The sequence below is a fragment of the Epinephelus lanceolatus genome, chromosome 10 (genome assembly GCF_041903045.1).
Source record: "Epinephelus lanceolatus isolate andai-2023 chromosome 10, ASM4190304v1, whole genome shotgun sequence".
In the NCBI taxonomy this organism is placed as follows: Eukaryota; Metazoa; Chordata; class Actinopteri; order Perciformes; family Serranidae; genus Epinephelus; species Epinephelus lanceolatus.
Window position 1 is genome coordinate 23,845,199 of NC_135743.1, and position 22,199 is coordinate 23,867,397.

The 22,199-nt window shown below is 39.9% G+C and overlaps 1 protein-coding gene across 1 annotated transcript in view; it reads left to right on the plus strand.

The window, feature by feature from the left end:
- Positions 1–913: 913 nt before the first annotated feature.
- The window catches only part of LOC117265846 (complement C4-B-like), a 30,088-nt gene continuing 8,802 nt past the window's right edge, over positions 914–22,199 (plus strand). The window contains exons 1-25 of the mRNA XM_078171811.1: positions 914–1,201; positions 1,493–1,682; positions 1,776–1,947; positions 2,059–2,129; positions 2,209–2,297; positions 2,393–2,475; positions 2,563–2,650; positions 7,422–7,545; positions 7,674–7,815; positions 9,833–9,945; positions 10,034–10,192; positions 10,285–10,455; positions 10,551–10,742; positions 14,315–14,458; positions 14,554–14,677; positions 15,945–16,016; positions 16,124–16,336; positions 16,461–16,575; positions 16,864–16,934; positions 17,029–17,168; positions 17,284–17,499; positions 18,590–18,641; positions 18,756–18,845; positions 18,932–19,138; positions 20,688–20,766. Of these exons, the coding sequence (XP_078027937.1) occupies positions 1,086–1,201; positions 1,493–1,682; positions 1,776–1,947; positions 2,059–2,129; positions 2,209–2,297; positions 2,393–2,475; positions 2,563–2,650; positions 7,422–7,545; positions 7,674–7,815; positions 9,833–9,945; positions 10,034–10,192; positions 10,285–10,455; positions 10,551–10,742; positions 14,315–14,458; positions 14,554–14,677; positions 15,945–16,016; positions 16,124–16,336; positions 16,461–16,575; positions 16,864–16,934; positions 17,029–17,168; positions 17,284–17,499; positions 18,590–18,641; positions 18,756–18,845; positions 18,932–19,138; positions 20,688–20,766 (3,233 nt within the window). The 5' untranslated portion in view covers positions 914–1,085. The remainder of the gene's footprint in view (positions 1,202–1,492; positions 1,683–1,775; positions 1,948–2,058; positions 2,130–2,208; positions 2,298–2,392; positions 2,476–2,562; positions 2,651–7,421; positions 7,546–7,673; positions 7,816–9,832; positions 9,946–10,033; positions 10,193–10,284; positions 10,456–10,550; positions 10,743–14,314; positions 14,459–14,553; positions 14,678–15,944; positions 16,017–16,123; positions 16,337–16,460; positions 16,576–16,863; positions 16,935–17,028; positions 17,169–17,283; positions 17,500–18,589; positions 18,642–18,755; positions 18,846–18,931; positions 19,139–20,687; positions 20,767–22,199) is intronic.

Genomic DNA, 22,199 nt, shown 5'->3' on the forward strand with positions numbered 1-22,199 from the left:
AATGAGATAGACAAGGTCACAGTGACCTTGGCTTATGACCTATGACCGCCAAAATCGAATTAGTTCATTGTTGAGTCCAAGTGGACATTTTTGCCACATTTGAAGAAATTCCCTAAGGACGTTTTTGAGATATTACATTCATAAGAGTGGGATGTATAGATGGATGTATGGGTGGACATATGGACGGATGGAAAACCAAGCTGTTCATGTAGAAAAATGTTTCTGACTTTGTCTTTGAATATATTTGTTACTATTATCCACAATCTGATGAAATCTGTGTCATAAATCTTAAATCTGTTCCATTTTACCAGAGCAGAACACAGTTTGGCAGCTTTTTAAATTCCATTCAGCTTACGATCCGTTCACTGATGACTACACCCGTACAATAGGTTATAAAAGTACAAGTAAACTACACCAGAGATTTATGATCTGTTAAACAAGCAGCTTTAGTTACAACTAATGAGATATATTAAAACATCTGAATCACCAAACAAATGGTTGTAATTAAGTTAACAGATTTTACTGAGCTCTACTTCACTCTAAATCATTCCTGAACCAGTAAACAGTGTTGACTCCATCCAATACACAAAGAGCCCAGACTTTGGGAAATGGGAAAAATCTGTCTGACTCACAGTGACCGATGAGCAAATGGTTCCACACTGTGTAACAAAAGCACTTTCCCTGCTGCACGCCAGGCAGCAGTGATATAAAACTGACTTTTATAAAATCGAACCTGTTGTAGTCTGATATGCATCTGTCAGTTCACTATGATCTGATCTGCTTTGTTGTCCTCACGTTTCATATTAATCTGTCTAGATTGTGTATTTTTATGTATGTATAAATTTACATATTATTGAACTAAAGAATATGTCACACATCTGTATATGTTATATCTGACAGCATGATGATTTTCTCAATTTATGTATTACCAGTTAGCACATGCTCCATGAGCCATCACTCTGAGGAGTGATATTTCTTTGAAAGACATCATGGAAAAAAAAAAAAAAAGAAAAAACAGAGGGAGGGCACTGAGAGATCCAACGATTGAGAAATACAGGGGCGGGTAAATACCAAAATCTCAGTTAATGAGAAGCTGGTGTCAGAGCAGGCAAAGAAATAGGAGCTACACAATGGAGTGCTACGTCTTTTCAATACTGCTCCTGATCTTGACTGAGGGATCAGCTTCTTCAGTGGACGACGGGTAAATGTAGAACTAGCTGCATGAATCTACATTATGTAAAAATTGAATGTGATTCCAACCTTTCTGTGTTCAGTGCAAAGAGGGTTAATATAAGCTGTTTTATAAGATTTTATATTCTTAAACATAATAATCAACATGTTTTCAGCAAATGTTATGTGTTTATGACATTTTGTCACAATGTAAGCAGATGAAATATGCAGGATTGCAGATGTTTATAGGCACAGAGGCTGATGAATACAAAATATAGCCATAAAGGATACAGTAAATGTTATTTTTCACCATTGTGTGCAGATTCTTAATCTCAGCCCCTGGAGTGTTTCATGTGGGTGTTAACGAGAAAGTGTCTGTCCAGATGGGAAAGACTTATCTCAACATTCCTGTTACTCTTTACTTGGAGCATGAAGCAAGCGCTACTATAGTGTCTGAGAAGAAAACAACTCAATGTACTGTGGAAGGAGAGGTCAAAACAGTTGAGCTCATGGTATGAGACACTAAAGCACTCATACTAAAAGCAAACTATTTCTGACAGGAATAAGATGTCATTAACCTTAACGTCTAATTTTCATATTTACAGATAGAGAAGGAAAAAATGTCAAGATTCCTAAAAAATTATCAACACTCCTACCTTTTGCTGGTGGCAAAGTTCTCTGACCAAGATTTAAAGAAGACACATGTCCTGGTATCAAAACGCAGGGGCAATATCTTCATTCAGACTGATCAGCCAATCTACAACCCAACACAGAAAGGTAAAAGCAAAGTCAATAAATGTGTCCAAAAATGTAAGGCAATGTGCTATAATTCCCCCCTCAACAGTGATTGCCTTTAAAGACATTTTACATTGATTATCTTTCTTCTAGTGAAATACAGGATATTCACTCTTGACCACTCATTCAGGCCTCATGACGAAGTGTTCCAGATATCAGTATTTGTAAGTACATACATTTTCTATAGGAATAATGTTTGTATGATTTAATTTCATGATTCATGCTTCTATTATTTCATGATAGAATGCTGCTGGAAACAGAGTAATTAAGTCCCTTAGGACTGCAAAGGGAGGAATTCTCCAGGACTACTTCTTCATTCCTGATGTCTCTAAGTACATTAAAATAGATTCATAGTTAACTGTGTCTATCATAACAACACAGGAAGTTTGGCATACCATTATAACTGGTGTATATTTTGTTTACAAAGAATGGGCACATGGAAGATTACAGCACACTATAAAGACGATGAAGCAAATGTTGCTTCCCGAGAGTTCAAAGTCCAAAAATTTGGTAAGCTCATTTGATTTTAACGTTTCTTTAAAATTACCAAATAAAATTTCTTCCCTCTAAAAACATTTTTATTGTTACTATCCCTAGTTTTACCAAGTTTTGAAGTGAACATCGGAATGGAACAGCGCTATGTTTTGTTGAGTGCTGAACAGTTTGACTTCACAATCTCAGCAAGGTAAGTGTTAATTAAAGCACAAGAAACATGTGTTTTGGGCTGTAAACTACATGATACAATTGTACTGTGACAGAACATATCAGCGCTGGTGTTGATACTGACTTTTTGACAAATTTATAAAAATTGGCATTTTATGGGTTGAAAATCGCTCAACATCCAACATCCACTGTTAATGCAGTTATACAGGGTATTTTACCCAACTATTTTTCTGGCCTTTTACAGCATATCCACCTGTCAGACAAGAAGACATGTTAATGCATAAGAAAGTATACCCACCTCCTCCTCTGTAACCTACCCATCTACCTCATCAACTACCACTACACCACTGCCCCTGCCGCCCTGTGCTTAAGACCTGGTACTGAAGTTACACTTCAAGCTCCTATGAAACTTACTTTACTTACTTTAAGTTTTGCAGTTGCAAAGCTGCATTTATCAATTTTGGTAACAAATGCCAGAAAAACTTCAGAGCAAGGTAAAAAAAAAAATACACATACAAGTCATTGCCTTATGGAGATGCTAACATTGTGGCCAGGGTTACTAACGGCTAGCATTAGCCTACCTAGCTAACGTTTTGCGTAAGCTATCAAATTATACCCAGTTACTTGAGTCAGTATTAACATAAAATATATTAATTAATTCCATCATTGAGGTGAAGCTCCTGGACCAACTGGTGGTACTCCCTGTGACCAGTATAACAGCACTGGGACTTTTAGCTATGCATCCATCACTGTGCCTCACGTGTCCTGAACTATTATTTACGTTAACTGTAAATTTGCCTACATTAAAGGTCATTGTTTCAAACTTTGCACAACAAAGAAAAGCATATTCCCACACAGACCATTTAAGTTTAATAATGAATGGTTGTCAGAAAAGGATGAAGGGAAGTAAAGAGGCCTGGATGCTTCACTGCAAATCTCCAGGTATGCACATATGACATCAGAAGATGATGCAACGTGCTGATTAAGCTGCTAACTCATCAGCATCGCACATATGCAACCAAAGCGACTGTCAACAAACATACTTAACCAGTTGCAAAATAAATGGACATGGCTCCACGAGGACAGCACAAGTGTCAACATGGAGGAATACTCACTCATAAGGGCTGACTGGGATAGCAAATCCATTGGTGGAGGTCTCTGCAGGTACATTGATAATTCCTGGGCCACACAATTCAAAGTCCTCCAGAGAGTATGCACTAGAGACTACGAGCCACTGTCTGTTTCTATCAGACCGTTCTACCTACCACGGGAGTTTGGGCAAATCACCATCATCCTTGTTTATGTCCCTGGGCCCAACAATAAAGAAGCTGCCGAAGTCATAACTGACTGCTACAATTCTGCTCTCTCCCGATCGGCTGACCAGCCGGTGTTTGTTTTGGAAGACTTCAACACCTGTCAGCTGTCACCATATCTCCCAACTCTGCAGCAGTATGTAACCACGCCCACTTGCTCCACTCGCATACTGGACCAGTGCTTTGGAAATATCCCTGACGCATACAAGTCAGTGAGCCGGCCTCCTCTTGGAAAATCGGATCACAATGTTATCCATCTCCTCCCAAAATACAGACAGAAAGTCAGACGTGAGGAACCTCATCTAAAAACTGTACAACAATGGTCTGAGGATGGGGAGGAGGAGCTCAGACACTGTTTTGACACCACAGACTGGAGCGTGTTTTCTGATGCATGCGCTGATCCACATGAAATGACGGACACAATCACAAGTTACATTAAGTTCTGTGAGGACACTATTATCCAAACTAAGACAGTCAAGGTGTTTAGTAATAATAAGTCATGGCTCTCGAAGGATCTTAAAATATGTTTAAATGAGAAAAAGGCTGCATTTTTGAGAGGTGAAGTGGATTTAATAAGGGAGAAAGAGAAGGAGTTTAGGCGGAGAGTTTTTAAAGCCAAGATATATTTTAAGAATAAAATCGAGCAAAGGTTCTGTTCAGCCAATGCAAAACAAGCTTGGGAGGGACTAAATGTCATGATGGGCAGGGAACAGGAAAAACAAAGGGTAAATATAGCAGATTGCAGCAGATTTGTTAATGATCTGAACACCTTTTATGGTAGGTTTGATGTAGGAGACCCTAAAGCAGGCTACAGTACTGTCTGTGAACAGATAGGAAACTATGACCCTATCCAGCCTTCTGAGGAATAAGTAGGCAGATGGTTGTCACTCAGCTGTTTCAGACCTTGCTGAATAGTTGCATCTTTCCCAATCTGGAAATCCATCAGTAAAATAAAAAAAAATAAATAAATAAATATTAAAAAAAAAGGATTTTTTTTCCTTCTTTTACCTCTGGAGGCACTGCCCGTAGTTTTTCAACTAACGAAAGTGCAGGGGCCTCGGGGATTGCTTAACCCCTTCACTTCCGGCAGTGCCCCCCGGGAATCGCCTTGTTGTTTACAAATATTTACAGAAAACCAGCAGAGTTTATATATATATATATATATATATATATATATATATATATAGACACACACACACACACATCACATTTTTCACGTCACTATATCACCGTTTAGACTAATCTGATGTTTGTAAAGTCTATAAACACAATGACTGAACAAACATTACTATTTCTGTGTGCACGTTTTGTAATTAATAACATGGTTATCGTAGATTAGCTGGGCTAACCGTTAGCTGTTAGCCTCGTTAGCAGTGTCTGTAGCAACTCAGTAACTCAATAAACGGTCCATGAAAAAAATATTTTTTGCAGTGGATATCTTAGTTACAACATGATTGAGCTAGCAAAGCAGTTTTGTGTTGCTATGTGTGGTATTTATTCAGTTTTGGGAAATCACGATGTCTAGAGAGCATCAGGGGCTGCAGCTGACAGGGACAGTTAACAGCAGCAGCAAAGCTAACATCAGGATGTCATATGTTAAAAACCTCCTGTTGTCGGATACGACATGAAATTACTCCAGTTAGCTCAATCATGTTGTAACTAAGACATCCTGTGGAAAAAAAAAAAAATCACGTTGACGAGACGGCGTTTTGGGTGGAGCGGTCGCCATGGACGTGGAGCTTGCTGTTTCTGTAGATACACATTTCCTGGGGACACCTGCACGTCTCGGCCCCACCCCCTCCTTTGTGATTGGCTAAAGCGCAGCATCGTTCAAACTTAAAGTCTCAGAGTCCCGAGGGCGAGCCGGAACATATATAAGAAATCTTTCACTTCACATGCCATACATGCTCTGAACATAACATGATTGTACCTGCTGTTGCCGTTTTTTTTGTTTTGTTTTTTTTTCCCTATTTGCACAACAACTTTACTCAGCTTTACTTTTCTTTTCCTTTCTGTTGTGTGTCTTGAGTGTCCTGGTTTTGTCTTGTGTGGTTTGGTGTCTGGAGAGGCCGAAGACAAATTTCCACTACGGTGGATAATAAAGTTTTATCTATCTATCTATGTATCTATCTAAACACACAGATGCGGCTTATATGATACAAAGTAGCTGGTCTGTGGTAACGTTTGGACCTAGAGCAGCAAGCTAGTGAGCAGAAATGTTCGTTTTGTGCTTGGCAACAGTCCAGTTGCATAACTATTTGTGTTTGCAGAGACAAATAAATTATTACCGTAAAACTTCAATTAAAAGATTAATCCCAATTACACGGCCTGTTCCTTTTAGTAGTCCTGTGTGGCTACGCATTTTGACAAATAAATGCCTGTCTCATTTAGACATGTGGTTTGGTTGCCAAGCAGTTCATTATTATAAAAGTTCTTTGGATGTATAAAAAAAGGTTGTTGGCTACCCACTTGAGCTAATGTTAGTTAGGTTTTGTTCAGCGAGATAATCTTCACATATGAACACCTTTCATACCACATTTGAAGCTTAAATGCGATCGCCAGAAGTAAAAAGCTAACGGAAGGCTTTAACGGCCTACATGACTACTCCACGGTCGCATGACTCTTGACGTCACCACCACTAAGCTTTCAACTGATTTCGGCCTCTTTATTTTAAAAACATTGTATAATGGGGAAATCGGACTGTTTAAGCTAAATAAGAAGCTGTAATGGCGGACTGCCAGCACTCTCGCCTGTTCAGGGGGGATGACGTTTAATGTCCCTGACAGGGTTTGTAGTCGTATTGAGCAACTGCCTTTAGCAACCTCCTTTTTTACGACACGTAAAAGCTTCAAAATCCACAAGTAGGGTATTTACTTACGTGTTTTATGTCGTAGAACAAAACCTGAAACTCGCTTAAGCTTTTGTTAACCACAGACCTTATTTGACGCATTTTACCAAAATCCCATTCAAAAAACGTATTGACTTTTAGACCGGAGAACCAGAAGTGCTAAAATCTATCTTCGGCCTGGTTCCTGATTCAAATTCCAGCCATGCTGATATTCAGTACAACAGCATGTCATAATCATTACGCAAAAAACACAGCAAGAAGCAGTGAAGTGTGGCTTGTCATAATAATTACATTTCCCTGCAGCTGGGATTCTTGTTCATGTGTTCAGGTGGGAAGAAATTATTTATAGCATAAGTCAACAAGCGACAAAATACAGATTGGCAGAGGGTATTCTCTGGCTGCAATATGCCACTTTTAGTTTGACTGCACTTTACTGTAGAATCAAATGACTGCAGCTCTGAATGGCTGCCACAGCTTTCCACAGACATTGCATGGCAACTCACCACAGGCTGAACTTTGTTGCTGACTGCTGTGTGTTTTTAGGCTGCTTGTCTCAAACTCTACCATTACATTTTCAGACTCTCTTTTTGTCTTAACTTCAACAATCACAATTTTTCAATGATTTTCTCTAGGTATTCACATGGTGAGAGAGTAAAAGGGGCTTACCACTGCCAATTCGGATTTGTGAAAACAGGTCCAGCCCCTGGTCTAAAAACAAAGCCTGACTTTATCAGGGGACTGGAGTTGACTGGTTCAGTAAGGAAACTGATTTCCCTCCAAAAAACAACTCATTTCAATATCTGGTGTCAGATAATCTGGCAACATATTTTATCTCTTAAATGCCACAGTACTTGAAAATGAACAATTTATGTCATGTCTTGCAGGTGACAGGTGGAACTGCAAAAGCTTCTCTTCAGATTGCTGACTTACAGGAGCACTTCCAAAAACAGCAGAACAGAACCCTGTCTGATTTAACGCAAAGTGGAGCAAGACTCTACTTGGGAGTATTCGTCACCAACATACAAAGTACAGGACACTCTGTCACCATATACCAATGTTTAAGACCGCAGCCTCCTACAAAACCCAAAAGTTTAAAACCATTATGGTGTAAATAGAGAATACATTTCATATTGTGTCAAATATTTGGTGTTTTGTATACAGGGGCATGTGACTTGCACTGTTAAGTACAATGTTTACTCATGTTTGGTTTTAAATGAACAGAAAGCTTGTTTTTGTTTCTTGGTATGCACCTCCAGGGCACTGTGATGAATCTGGATGGTGCTGATTAGAATTCAATGAGAGATGAGAGATGTGTTTAAATACAGCAGTTTAACTCAAGTGTTAGAGTGGGTAAACAGAATTACCAAGCTAAAGTAAATGTCCACAATCCTATATTTTATGGAATGTGCCAAAATCCCAACAAAACTACTAATTATACCTGTATGTTACAGGAATATTTTATTGACACTATAGCAGATCATAGCAGATCAAACAGATCATAGCTCTGTCCAGCAGAGGCTGAGATACAGCTGATCACCATGATCTGTTTGGAGACCAGTAACAAGACAAATGAACGTGCATATTCAGATAAAAAACATCAGTCAATCATAAGTGCTATATCATAGGCAACTGGACTTGCTTGAGATTCTTGAAGACGTTTCCCCTCTCATCCAAGAGACTTCTTCAGTTCTAATGGACTTTTGCAGAGCCGCAGGCTTTAAACTCTGTGTGAGTATGAATCCTTACAGAGTCTTTGAGGTCACATATGTGTCTATAGGGTTAAATGGGTCCAAAACACTAATGACACACAAGATGGCTGGGTGGGTCAACGACTCACATGTGACCTAAACAACTCTGTAAGAGTTCAAACCCACACAGAATTTAAAGCCTGCGACTCTGCACCAGTCCATTAGAAATGAAGAAGTCTCTTGGATGTGAGGCGAAATTCAAGCAAGTCCAGTTGCCCATGATATAGCACTTATGATTATCTAACATAGATGACTAAGAATCTTCACCGTCAACATTTGCATTTTTTAGTCTAGTGGAAGGCTTTTTCAGTCAAAGAAGAAACAACAAAGATATGATGGGTTATAGTGTCATTTGCCGCACCCACCCTATTAACTCCAACAGGACTGACACCAAAGTCTGGCTCCTCGAACACTGTCACTGTTGCCATGACCATTCCTTCTTTTATATTTTCCTTGGTTTACTTCAAGGAAACAAATTGTTATAGTGTTCTTGGTTTACTTCTGTGAAATGCAGCCCACTGAATCTGTGCAGTAGCATTTCACTCGGTGGCTTGAGACATGCATAGCTGCAGACATATTCCGTTTGTAGCGTACGAAACATGCCCCTACACTAGTACAAGACAAACATACCATTGCGACGGTAAAAGCCTTCTCATTACTTTAGAAGAAACGCGATGTTACCCTTCCTATTACCCTTACCTTAATCTTAACGACCTCTTTTTTATCCCAATACTTCATAGCTAGATAATCGCTGACTTAGCATTATGTTGGGGCATCGGCTTCCAGGCTGATGTGGGGAAGGGAGCTGATCATGGACTGATGTGTAGGTTATGGTGGGCAAGTCATGTAGCTAGTAGGTGGATCACATAGCTGCTCCAGCTGCAGTTATACCTTCTCAGATGGCTCAACCCACGAGTTTCCACTCAGTTCATTAACTTAGCTTTGTTAATGACGTCACAGATTCTAATATCATTTTCCTTCACTCGAGTCAAGTATTAAAAATATAAAACTTCCTCGGATCAAAAATCATAATAGAAATATTCAGAATTTACCTTGTTTGCAGTTCAAGGTGTCCTGTCAACAGTTTTACAATGGTGGTTTACGAGGAAAATGCTTCCTGGGCTGCAGGGAAATTATTCGCTACAATACCATATGTGGCCACTGGAATAAATTGGAAGCAAGGCTGAGCAGCTTTCCTGAGGGCCTGAGAAGAAGTAGTAGTAGTAGTAGAAGAGGATATTGGGGATATTATTGTAATTGTTCATGCATCTGATATCTGAATTGTTTTTGCCCAGGTGGTGAAATACAAGAGGCAGAAATTTACCTTCCCGTTGTCTCCCACAAATACATCATTGATGTCTCTCAGACTCGCCCATATTTTCATCCTGGATATCCACTAGATATAAAGGTATGCATGAAACTAACAAATGGGTACAGAGCTAAGGATATGACTGTGATGATTTTGTAAGTACAATTTTTGTTTGTTGTCATTATAGGTGATCATACGTTTGCCAGATGGCTCCCCAACAGCTGGTGTGCCAGTAAAGATTGATGCATTACCATCCTCTGAAGAATCTTGGCAAGGCACCACTGACCAGGAGGGGGCAGTGTTTCCTGTGTTTAATATTCCAAATACTTTTTGGGTTGCCATTAAAGTTAGTGTCCCTAACAGAAGTTAGAGGTGTTTTAATGAACCATTTAATTTTGCTTCAGTTCACTTAAACTATTTACACCCTGACTTCATTAGGTGTCTGCAGATGGCCTTGAACGACAGGAGATAATTTACCGTGCTTCACGATGGAGGGGCATCAGCTTCCTTTACATGACCTTTAACAACAGAATCTATTCTGTGGGCGAGTTCCTGACTGTAAATTATAACACCATCAATGGCCCAGGACAGGGGTTTATATACTACATGGTAAGGCACATCTAAATGAATACAACATGGTTTGTTCTGACACTAACATGCAACAGTTCTTTATATCAAACATTTTCAAATTGGCTATGTTGCAGGTCTTAAGCCGTGGGATCCTAATAACACAGGGTTCTCTCAGATTTGGTACTGCAATTAAACACAACCTGCAGATAACATCTGATATGGTGCCATCCTTCCGTCTGATTGGCTACTACTACAATGAGCGCTGTGACATCATTGCTGACTCGGTATGGATAGATGTCAGGGATGAATGTGAGATAAAGGTCAAGGTGAGTAAACAGATCAGATTGGAGTGCAGTCTCAGCAGGGAGACTGTAAACAAACAACTTTACCTCTCTAATGTGTGTATTTCAAGAGATTAATTCTGTAGGACACTTTTTGTATTATTGCCATTTGTTATGAAAGGGGGAGGGAAGGGAAAATAATATAAGGACTTAATGAAATCAACATAAAACTTCTGCATGTAACTTTCACAAAACCCTTGTTATTATAATTTCATTTAACCTTTATTTTAAGAGTGAGGTCCATTGAGAGTGAGCTCTCTTTTTCAAGGACGCCCTGTATGCACCAAAGAAAAATACACAATTACAGAGTTAACAGAGTTAAATACAATATATAAAAATACATGCAATACAACATAATGGTAAAAGTTCACATCACAGGTACTAGGACTAGTAAGAGCAGGACTGATCGCTAAGCAGTGTATCATCAAGTAAAACCCTGAAAGTCTCAATGGAAACAAGTCTGTCCATCTTAAGTGCATCCTGGAGCTGTTCCATTTGTCAGGGGCATAAAAACTGAAGGCAGTCTTTCCTAATTCACTGTTTGTACGTGGAATGTGAAGTCTTATATGAGTCTGTGAGCGTGTATGATGTCCAGAGATACTGGGTATTAAAAGTGAACTTAAATATGGGGGAAGCGTTCCACGCAGAGCTTTGTAAATGAATAAAAGACAACGTAATTCTCTACGAATGGCAAGAGAAAGCCAACCCACTTTTTCATATAAAGTGCAGTGATGCGTGAGATACTGATCCCCGGTAATGAAGCATAGGGCGCTATGAAAAACTGCATCCAGAGGTTTCACGGTGGAGGATGAAGCATGCATGTATATGATATCGCCAAAATCAATAACAGACATTACTGAAAATTGTACAGTGGTCTTCCTGCTAGAAAAAGATAAACAAGACTTATTTCTGTATAAAAAAACCCATCCTAGCTCATAATTTTTCTGTGAGGTGATCCACATGGGTTCGAAAAGAGAGCTTAGTATCCAGCCAAATCCCCAAATATTTGTAAGACTCCACAGTTTCAGTTAACTCACTATTATTACTATTTACAATAATGTTATTATCTGTTAAGTTCATATATTTCATGTGGACCATTGGCTCCACGATACCAAGTAGTTTGTTGTTTGCAAATGACTTTTTCAGCAGATGCTATGAAGCAAACTAGATGGTTAACCTTAGCTCAGGAAACAGAAAGGACTTTGGAGCCTGCTGTTACATCATTACTTGTTGACTAAATCAATATCATTGGTCATAATACGTACGTTTGTATCATGGATCACGCTAGCTGGGGAAGTAATATGGCAAGCTAGTCCACTCAGTATCTGCTAGCGACAAAGTTAGGAAGCAAGCAAGCTAAGGTAGAAAGCTAGCTGTAACTACGCAAAGCTGTATTGATCTAGCATTGGTTACTATTAAATTGCCTAATTAATTAATTTGCAATTGACATATGACATTAATCACTAAAGACTATGTGCATGGGAATTCATTTCCACACATGACATTGTACGTGCATGCGCTTCGGTGAGGATGCCAGCTGCAGACCACTGTTTAAGACCAATAAACAACATAACTGGTTGTGTTTTAGTGATACTTAAGTGGCATTTACAGCGGAGATTGTGGGTTATTTTTTAATCAAGACACTGGCAGAACTGTTTGGTTTTTTTTTTTTTAGTGAAACATCAGCAGCATTTCCAGCCGTGACTGGACCACCTAAAGTGGGTATTTGAAGCCAAAACATGATATTTTCCAAACCATAAACAAGTGTTTTTTATGCCTAAACCTAACCATGGTGACTACAACACTGCTGACATGTTAAATTTTAACATATCTGTTATGTAATAAGGTCAAAATATTATATATCCGTGGTTTGCAGAAACATACAATTCAAACATTTGTTCTAACGACTGGGTTGAGAAGCTACAAGAAAAATACTCAGGCGTACTTACATTAATGGATCCATGGGTCCAAAGAATGTGCACTCCCTTGCCTTAGGCAAAGTTTGTCTCTCGACCTGATGTGCCAAAACTTCCTTTTGAATAGTGGTGGACATCTAGCCTGGTGAAACCATCCTAATCTTGCGAGCTGATATTCTATTTCAAAGACGGCAACACTCTTTCCCAGACATCATCACAGCTCATCTAAGCTGCAGCTTACTGGTCTGTTTACAGTGGCGTTGTGCTAGCCTCTGTCACACGTTTTGTTTACTCTGATTTGTTTTCCGTCTTTCCAATTGCGTGAAGGGGCACTTTGAGTGACAGCCATTGATACTGTCCCTCGGGAATAGAGGAAATGTACATTCTGTGTCAAGACTCATTCGCGTTTTGCGGACTGGGTCTGGCAACACCAGGCTAGTGGACATCCAGTTGTCTCTGCACTTCATGTCTGTTCACATCCCCTGTGCAACTCTCAACTTTACGTTCGCCTGTTTTCAGCTCCATTATTAACTGTGGATATGTCCCCACATTGGAGTTCCTTGCATCCAAAATATTTTATGGACAAGACAGTATGTTGTTATGTTAGCTAGCTAGCAATTCATCTGCAATAGCAAGAAAGCTAAGAAAGCTAAGCTGTCACAATAGGCTTTTATTCCACTTGTCAATGTCTCCTGTAACTTTAGTATTTCTTCTCAGCACCCAGGGGAACTGAAATTATGATATGGGGCACTGAATTTAGTGGATTTGCTGTTTATCAGACAACAAATGAGACAAGGATTCGCTAGCTCGCACAGCCTGCCGACCTTCCGCCTCACTCGCTGCTGCTAGGACATAACCTCTTCAGAAGGAGAGTGAACTGCAGCTGAGACCTTAGCTGCTGTAGCAACTCAAATTCAGCCAGTGCAAACCCCAGCCCTGGAGTTCACAGCAGGGTTGAATCTGTGTAACTGCAGCAACAGAAGTTTGCCAATTCTTCAGGGACTTGGGGTGGTCAAGAGGGCAGTTCGGATTAGACCCATCTGCTTGGGTGCTCAGAGTTGCTCTGGCTGACTTGACTTGCTGCAAGGTGCTAAGTGAAAGTCTGTCTTCGCTAAGCTGCCGCCGCATAATGTAGGCTATATAGCGGAAAAACAGCATGTGTGGACTCTGCTGTGGTGGGTCGTCGTTTGTTAATGTTAGCGGACTCCATCCTGTTGCACACTGTAAGTGCTGTAGTTTAGGCAAGGGAACGCATATAACGTCACATCCATCCATTCCAGAAATTCGGCCTGACTTATTTACATAGAGGTCAGTCCACAAGCTGTTACAAGCAACCGAGAAAGGCAGGGAAGGTCAAGGCTTTTGACTAACATTGCAACCTATTTATCTATTAATATAAAGTTCCTGCTGTACTGTACTGTAGCCTACCTTTAAGCTTTAAAGTAAAAAGACACTGCTGTGGTGGGTTATTAGGTTGCAAGGCAATCATCACTCTGTCAACACAAAATTTTGTTTAAGTTAGATTTAAACTACTGAGCACAGCCTATGTATATGTATACTATACATTTTGATGTATTGTTTGAATCTATTGATGGAATTAACCTAGGACGATGACATGGTAATATTTTAACTTTACTGTAGGTAGAAGAAAAAGAACCGTTTGTACCTGGAAGGAAAACCAAGCTAGAATTTGACTTACATGGTCAGAGAGCCAGAGTGGCTTTACTGGCTGTGGACAAAGCCATCTACGCTCTCAATGCTGATAATAAACTCACAGCCAAAGAGGTAACACTTTCACACTGATTCCGTCTTACTGAGGTTATTTAATTCAGCCCATATATTATAATAAATTAAATCCAAGCTGTTGTTTCACTTTTCAGGTGTTTTCCACCATGCAATCGTATGACCTTGGTTGCCCACATCGTCGAAGTCTTGACCCAGATTCTGCACTAGTAGATGCTGGCCTGTCTTTTGTATCTCAATCTGAAGCAGTGTGGAAAAAGAGTAAGAAAAAAACACAGTTTACTTTTTATTTAAAACCTTTAAAGGAAAAGTTCGGCAACCTGGACCCTATTTCACCATGTAAACTGATCAAAAAGACTGATGTGAACAACAATTTTTGAAATTGTTCCAGTATTGTGTGTGTCTCTTTACTTTTCACTTGATCTGGTCTGTTTGTTATTGCCTCCTTAAGCAGAAGTGTCTTTCTGAAATACCTTTATATTTATAATATCTAAACAATAGTGGAAACCTGTGTGAGTTCTGGAGAGAGTATACTAATTAGGGTAGTTTATAGTAAATGTAATTTAGTGTTATCTAAAAGATATTCAGTATCATGGATATGTACGCATGGAAGAGTGGACAAGGCAAGAGAGAGGAAAAAAGGCAGAAAAAAGCAGCAGAGGCTCTGCAAGATGTGAAGCAGGGAGACCATTGAGTTTCAGGAGTTGCTATGACCCTCTGCCCACAGAGGAAAAATGGCTATGTTTTAAACAGTCGTTCGGGTTTGTGCATTTCCGACCTGTACCGTCAAAATGAGGAGTTACACTTCGAGCAGCTGTCATAGACTTTGCTGGATATGGACCAGCTAAAGTTTCGGCTAGTTGTGCAACAAATGGATCCTAACCCTCCTATTCATACATTGTGTATGCAGACCTGCAGGTCAGCAGTGACCACAGGGGTGACTACTACCTGTCAAAGAGGAGAAGAAATCCAGAGTCTATGTTCCTAAAGAAAACTGCAGTTCCAATAGATTATTCAACCAGTTTTTGGGGCATGCTTCAAAGTAGTTTTTGCTTGTCTAGACGTAATAAAGATGGTTTGAGGCAAGATTATGGGCAGGAGACAACTATGTAGGCTACTATAATGGAGTAGCTCACAAAAAAACTAGATTAACACACACACACATACTTTAACATATCCAAATTTCAGATAGTGGGACACAGGATATTGCAGTGTGAGTATTGAAGAGAAATGTAGGATTGGTTTATCCAAATTACAAATAATAAATAAGTAAATTCATAGTCATATCTAGCCATGCAGACAGTTTCGGTTTTATCTGAAACATAAAAAAAAACAACATAAAAAAAATGGATACTAGTACTCGTTGTTAGAAATAAAATAAAGAAGAACAAGGCAGAGATTATAATGTTGCTGTAACCACTAATGCAGAAATCACCTTTTTAGCAAATTATTGTTTTCCAACAACTCAAGCAGCAACCCATTTACTTAACCCGTGCTGAGCTTTAATGTCGTTATACTATTTTTCCAGATCTTGCCTGTGATTCAAAATTTGCACGACAAAGGCGCGCTGTGGACCTTCAACAAGAAATGATGGCGCTAAGTAAGACAACATTCTGCCATTTTAACTCTGAGATAATGTAAGATACTTCTGGTAAAACAATGCTCTAAAAATTGTGCCTTTTCTTTTTCTTTTACTGTCACTTTCAGAATCAAACTTTTCTGATGAAAAGCTGCAGGACTGTTGTGTTCGCGGGTTTTCTCTCATCCCTATGATACGGACATGTCAGGATAGAGCAAAGAGAGTCTCTCTGGTGGAAGCAAATCCTGTCTGTGCAGACGTCTTTTTAAAATGCTGCCTCGAGGGAGAGCGTCTGAGACAAAAAAAGATACAAGAGGACGCCCAGAACGGACTTGGCAGGAGTAAGATGAAACTGTCGTGTGAACATTAAATACTTAAAATGCATACTTAGACAGCATTTAATAAATAACTGTGGCAAGATTAACACAGAGTGTAATCACAAACCTTTTATTCTCTCATTTTTAGCTGCAAGCACAGCTGACATTGAAGAGTTCTTCATGGACCCTGCTGCTCAGTACATTCGACATAAATTCCCTCCAAGCTTTGAATTCAGAGAATTTGATGTAAATGGCAAAGAAAGGTAAGAGATGAATCAATAGTTTTTATATAATATTTCAATGTAATCTTTTCTTTTTCAGTAAGATACAATTTCTAGTTACAGCCTTTAAAACCTATCATTTGCATTAGTAACTGTTTGTTGCTTCTAATACTGTCAACTTTTGAACTACTGCTTGTTCTATGGTTCAGTGTAAGTGAATATGGTTAAATGCATTACTTAGTCTCCTAAATAAACTACAAGTAGACAAAGGATTTGTCAGATGCATATTACAACCAGTTCATTAATTTTATCTTAATTGAAACCCCTCAGCTATTCTTTGGCTCTACCTGATTCCATCACCACATGGGAGATTCAGGTCGTCACTTTGTCTGCAGAGACTGGTAATAACAGATTCTCACATCACAAATATATCTCAGCTACTCGCCTAGTTTTCTCATTAATAAGTACAACTCACTTGCTCTGTGTTTTATTCAGGTTTCTGTGTAGTTAAGCCGTCTGAGTTCAGAGCATTTAAGAGTGTATTTGTGTCTCTGAGATTGCCTTTCTCAGTGAAGAGATACGAACAACTATCCATTTCACCTGTTATTTACAACTATGGCCATAAAAGACTACAGGTAGAGATAACCTAATGCTGAAATTAAGTGGCAATTAAAAAAAACAACCACCTACTATACAAATTGAAATGTAGTCCTTGATGGTATTAATGTGTGGACCCCTGCATTTTTATAGGTGGCAGTTCATATGGAACAAACTACAGGACTTTGCTCCCCTGGCTCAGCTACCAGTACAGCTTTTGTTAACATTACTGTGGAGCCAGAATCTTCCCAGTTTGTGTCCTTCAGTGCCGTCCCCATGGTACCCGGCGAAATACCCATCAAAATACGTCTTTATGATATAGAGAATGAGATGGGAATTGATGCAGTTGAGAAAAAATTGAATGTGTTGGTGAGTGACTAAGACATTATTCGATCTCTCTACAGCCTACTTGATAAAATAACCACACTGCAAAATAACCACACCACAAACCCTGCTCAGGAATGGCCTGAGGAATGTGACAAAGAGCTCTAGGCATCAACCTTGTCTCCAGACTCCCCAGATCCCGATCCAATTGAGCATCCGGAGGACATGTTAGTACCCCACCTCACAACCAACAGGACTCAAAGGATCCGCTGTCACCGCCCTGGTTCCAGACTCCACAGGACCACTCCAAAAAGGTCCTGTGTCCATGTCTCAACAAGTCAGAGCAAAGTTCAGTCCACAGAGGTCCTATCATGGAGGGGGGCACCAGCATGTCCCATGGATGCTTGATCAGATTGGGATCTGGGGAATTTTGAGGCCAGATAGATACCTTGAGCTCTTTGTCACTAGTTTGGGCCATTTCTGTCAGTTTTTGTGTTGTGGCATGGTGTACCGTCCTGCTGGGGGGCCACTGCCGATGCCATGGGGGCATTTGCTCTGCAACGCTGTTTGGGTGATTGGAGTGTGTCAAGTAGCATCCACATGAATGCTAGGACCCAAGGTTTCCCAGCAGAACATAGCATTGTCACAAGATGATTATTATTGACTTCTCCTGCTAGTGGTTTTAATGTTTTGGCTGATGGGAGTATTTCGTGGTCAGCACTGCCTACTTTGACAGTTTGACTGCAGTTCATGATGTTTGACATTACTGACAGCTGCTCTCTCCGAAATGGCCTGTGATTGGCCACAGCCTCCCATCACAGAATTTATTTTCAAAAGCTTGAAAATGGAGCCAATCAAAGATGCAGACGTTTAGTGTTCTCTCAGATGGCTTAAATTACAATATGCTCAAAGTTTATGATGGGATTTTTGCCCAGTGTCGCCAGAATTGAACTGCCTGCCCCACCTTTAATATGATCATTGTCTGCACCAAACACCAAGACAAATTCCTTGAATGTGAAAACCTACTTGGCAATAAACCTTACTCTGGTTCCATCATGTTTTTTCCACTTGGATATCTTTATGTATAAGGGAGGGGATGTACAGTAATTTCTCACTCTATTTTCTCATGCTGTAGGAAGAAGGCATTGAAAAGAGAGTAGAAGAAACCCAAGTGCTTAAATTAGATGGTGAGTTGTTTCAGTATTTCGTAATGATACTCGCTTAACAGGTTGGCATTATTTTATTCTTCAATATACACTTACATTTACTTTAATTAATTTACTTCTCTCTATCTTGATTAGGGAGGAGCACTAAGACTATCACTATTGACGGATCTTTACCAGCTGACACAGTCCCTGACTCCAGCTCCAATATTTTTATTTCAGTGGAAGGTATGTGCTGTTGGACAAAGACAAAATTCATTTGCCTTTCAAAATAACAGTGTCTTACAATGTAAGACAATGTTCTCATCTTACAGGGGATGGATTTGGCAGTTCACATGCGAAGAACCTTCTCTCTCCTCATAAGGTTGCTGGCCTAATCGTACTGCCTACAGGATGTTTAGAACAGACCATGACAGGACTGGCCCCTACAGCATCAGCCGTCCGCTACCTTGACCTAAGTGAGCAATGGTTCGACCTGCCTGCTGGTAGCAGAGATGATGCTCTTGATAAAATTGAGCAAGGTAGGAATACATGGAGCAGTTAATTGCATAATTTCCTCATCATTTATGAACTTTTTGTTTGTGAACAATCACACACATTCAGAGTGAAGAACATTTCTGACACCATTTCTAAGGACCTCATCATGAGATTATGTTGATTGCTCCTTTTGCCTGTTTGCAGACTTTAAAGATGATGATGTTAGCCTATCCGCTAGTACAATAAAACTAAATTCTACTGAATCATAAATGAACAACTACAAAACCGCTGTAAAAAAAAAAAAGAGTACAAATAATAATCTAAAGGCGTTTTAAGAGTGGATAAAATCTGCCTGTCAGTCTTTGCTTGGAAATAGACCTGACAATATTAAACAAGTCAGTTAGGCTTCATGTCCACCAAAGTGTTTTTTTCCCAGCTGAAAGCGTGGGGCGCTCTTCAGGAAACACACAGCTGGGAGCCTTTGAGAGTGCTTAGGAGATACACTGTTTTTTCCCCTCACTTTGAGATCTTTCCACTTTGTGCATGTATAGGTCCTGTTTGTGCATGTGTGTGTCTTTCAGACCTGCGTGTAATTGACAAGCAAGAGTGAAAACATTGAATTTCCCCTCAGGGGGATTAATAAAGTGAATAAACTTAAACTTAAACTTTTCATCTGAGACGCTGTCATTGGTAAGACCATCCTGATGACATGAACTCAACATTTTGTTATGCTCTCTGTATCAGCCTGGAATCGGTGCCTGAGTGTTTGGGGGGCACCGAGTCCAGACTGATACAGATACTGATACAGAGAGCGTAACAGAATGTTAAACTTATGTCATCAGGATGGTCCTACTATGCTAGCGTCTGGTTGCTATAATAGAGGATATCTGCGAAAGTAAACATGTCAGCACAAGGTGGAGTACCTGTTTTGGATAAGAGGAAGCCTGAAGCATGCAGTGAGAGAGGACGGATCCTACGGTCTGTGTGAGTTCAAAAGAGAAAACATCATATAAACAAAGCACAAAAAGTCAGGAAATTTGTGTTTGGTAGATTATTTCTTTGTTGTAAGAATGCTTCTTGGCAATAAATCTTATACTGTTGGAAAGCCTGTTTATTTCCCTTTTAAATGGTGCCACATTTGTAAGGAACATACATTTGTGGGATGAGCAGCAGAGCTGAGTATGTGGGTTGCGCACATGAAAGATTTACCAAATCTTCTCTGCCAATGCCAAACAGCTGTTTTTTTTGCTGTTGAGTCTTGTTTGGTGTTGTTTTTTGGATTGGATGATTGAAGTAGAAACAAGACGTACTGGCATGTTAAAAATTTATTCATTTAACAAACAGGAGCCGCAGTAGCATGTGGAAGAATCATACACATACTCTGCTCTGCTGCTCATCCCACAAATGCATGTTCCTTACAAATGTGGGCACTCAGACAAAAACACTTTGGTGGACATAGCCCCTAAGCTGCTGAAGAAAAACAGAAGCAACAGAACACCCGTATGATCTTAGCACCCTCTACAGGTCACTAACAAGGCTACAGGCATTTAAAAAAAATGGACATTTTTGTTTCTAACAAGCTTTCTTTGTCAGGTTATATGAGGGTTTTAACATACAAGAAAAAAGAAGATGGGTCTTACAGAGCATTTCTTTCAGCGTCACCTAGTAATTGGTGAGTAGGCTATCTGTTTAATGCTGCTTTATTGGGTGTGAATGCTCGAAGCCTTTTTTACACCTTATCTCCTTTAACATTTTTCAACGTAGAAACTTCAGAGACCTAACCTTTGCCACTGGCACTACAATGTATTCCTTCCACAGCCTAGGAACTTTCTGTTGTTCCAAGGACTGACAAAAATATGGCACAAACACTTCAATAATTTTTCTCCATCTTTATACAGATTAGAGCCAGCAGTGCAGTGTAGCATCAGCTTTTCAAACTTTACAAACCTTCAAATATGCTAAATCTTTTTAAATTATTGGTATGATTCAACTTTTATATAACATTCATACTTACTAACCCCATTCTCACTTTTACAGTTATTCCTACTACCTCACCTCCTCACGAAAGGTCGGATGCTGGGTGCTATTCTTGTGATTAATCTGTGCCACCTTTAGGGTTGGGTACCAAAAGTCGGTGCTTATGGAACCAGTACCCATACAACTGATATGCCCCAGATTCAAATGTCTAAAAACACATAATTGAAACCACAAAATATCTCCATACTGCTCATCCGTAGTGATCTAAGTGTCCTGAAGCCCCGGTATAAAAAGTTGTTTGGAAAATTTTGAACTCTGTTTTTAACCTCATTGTAGCCTGTAGCTCTAACTGCGCGTTCACGTGTGCGCGCTTGCGCGAGACCGAGACATGGGCACCGCATTCATATGTGTGTGCTTGCTTTCGCTGGTCTCGCGCTGGCTGGTTAGTACAGCCTGGACCCAAACATTTTTGTCGCCATTTGCGGAGCCTGGGCTGTCTACAAAGACCGGACTTCAATAGAGTTAATATTATTGTAATGTTAATTTGTTAAGTGTTTTTTTTAACATTATTTTTGTTGGCTTTTTTGCCTTTAATGACTGGACAGAAGTTGAAATGGGCAGACAGAGAGAGAGTGGGGACTGACATGCAGCAAAGGGGCCGCGAGCCGGATTCGAACCTGCGGGCGCTGCAGCAAGGCAGTACCTCTGTACATGGAGCACCGGCACTATCCACTATACCTATTTATTTCTAGGCATTTCTAATTTCAGTCTCCTTTGGACAGTTGAGACATAAGATTTTTTTACTTAAGTGAAACTGCACCAACTGATTAACATAGCGGGGATCGAAATAAAATAAATAAATAAAATAAAAATCAACCAAAAATCTACCAGCCACCCTCCTCCCCTGACAAGTAAAGAACAGTCCCTAAAGTGCGGTGAGGTTTGTGGACCGTTACCTGCCACAAAGAGAGAAATGTGAACGGTTTGTTTCTCCTCTGACACATCACGTACCTGTGTGCAGCCACGGCTCGGCTGTTCAGATACTTTTGGGCAGTCATGACACCAATTATTGGACCTGGAGCCAGGCTTCTCGGTCGCCGGTAAGCCATTATCTTGCGCCGCGGAGCA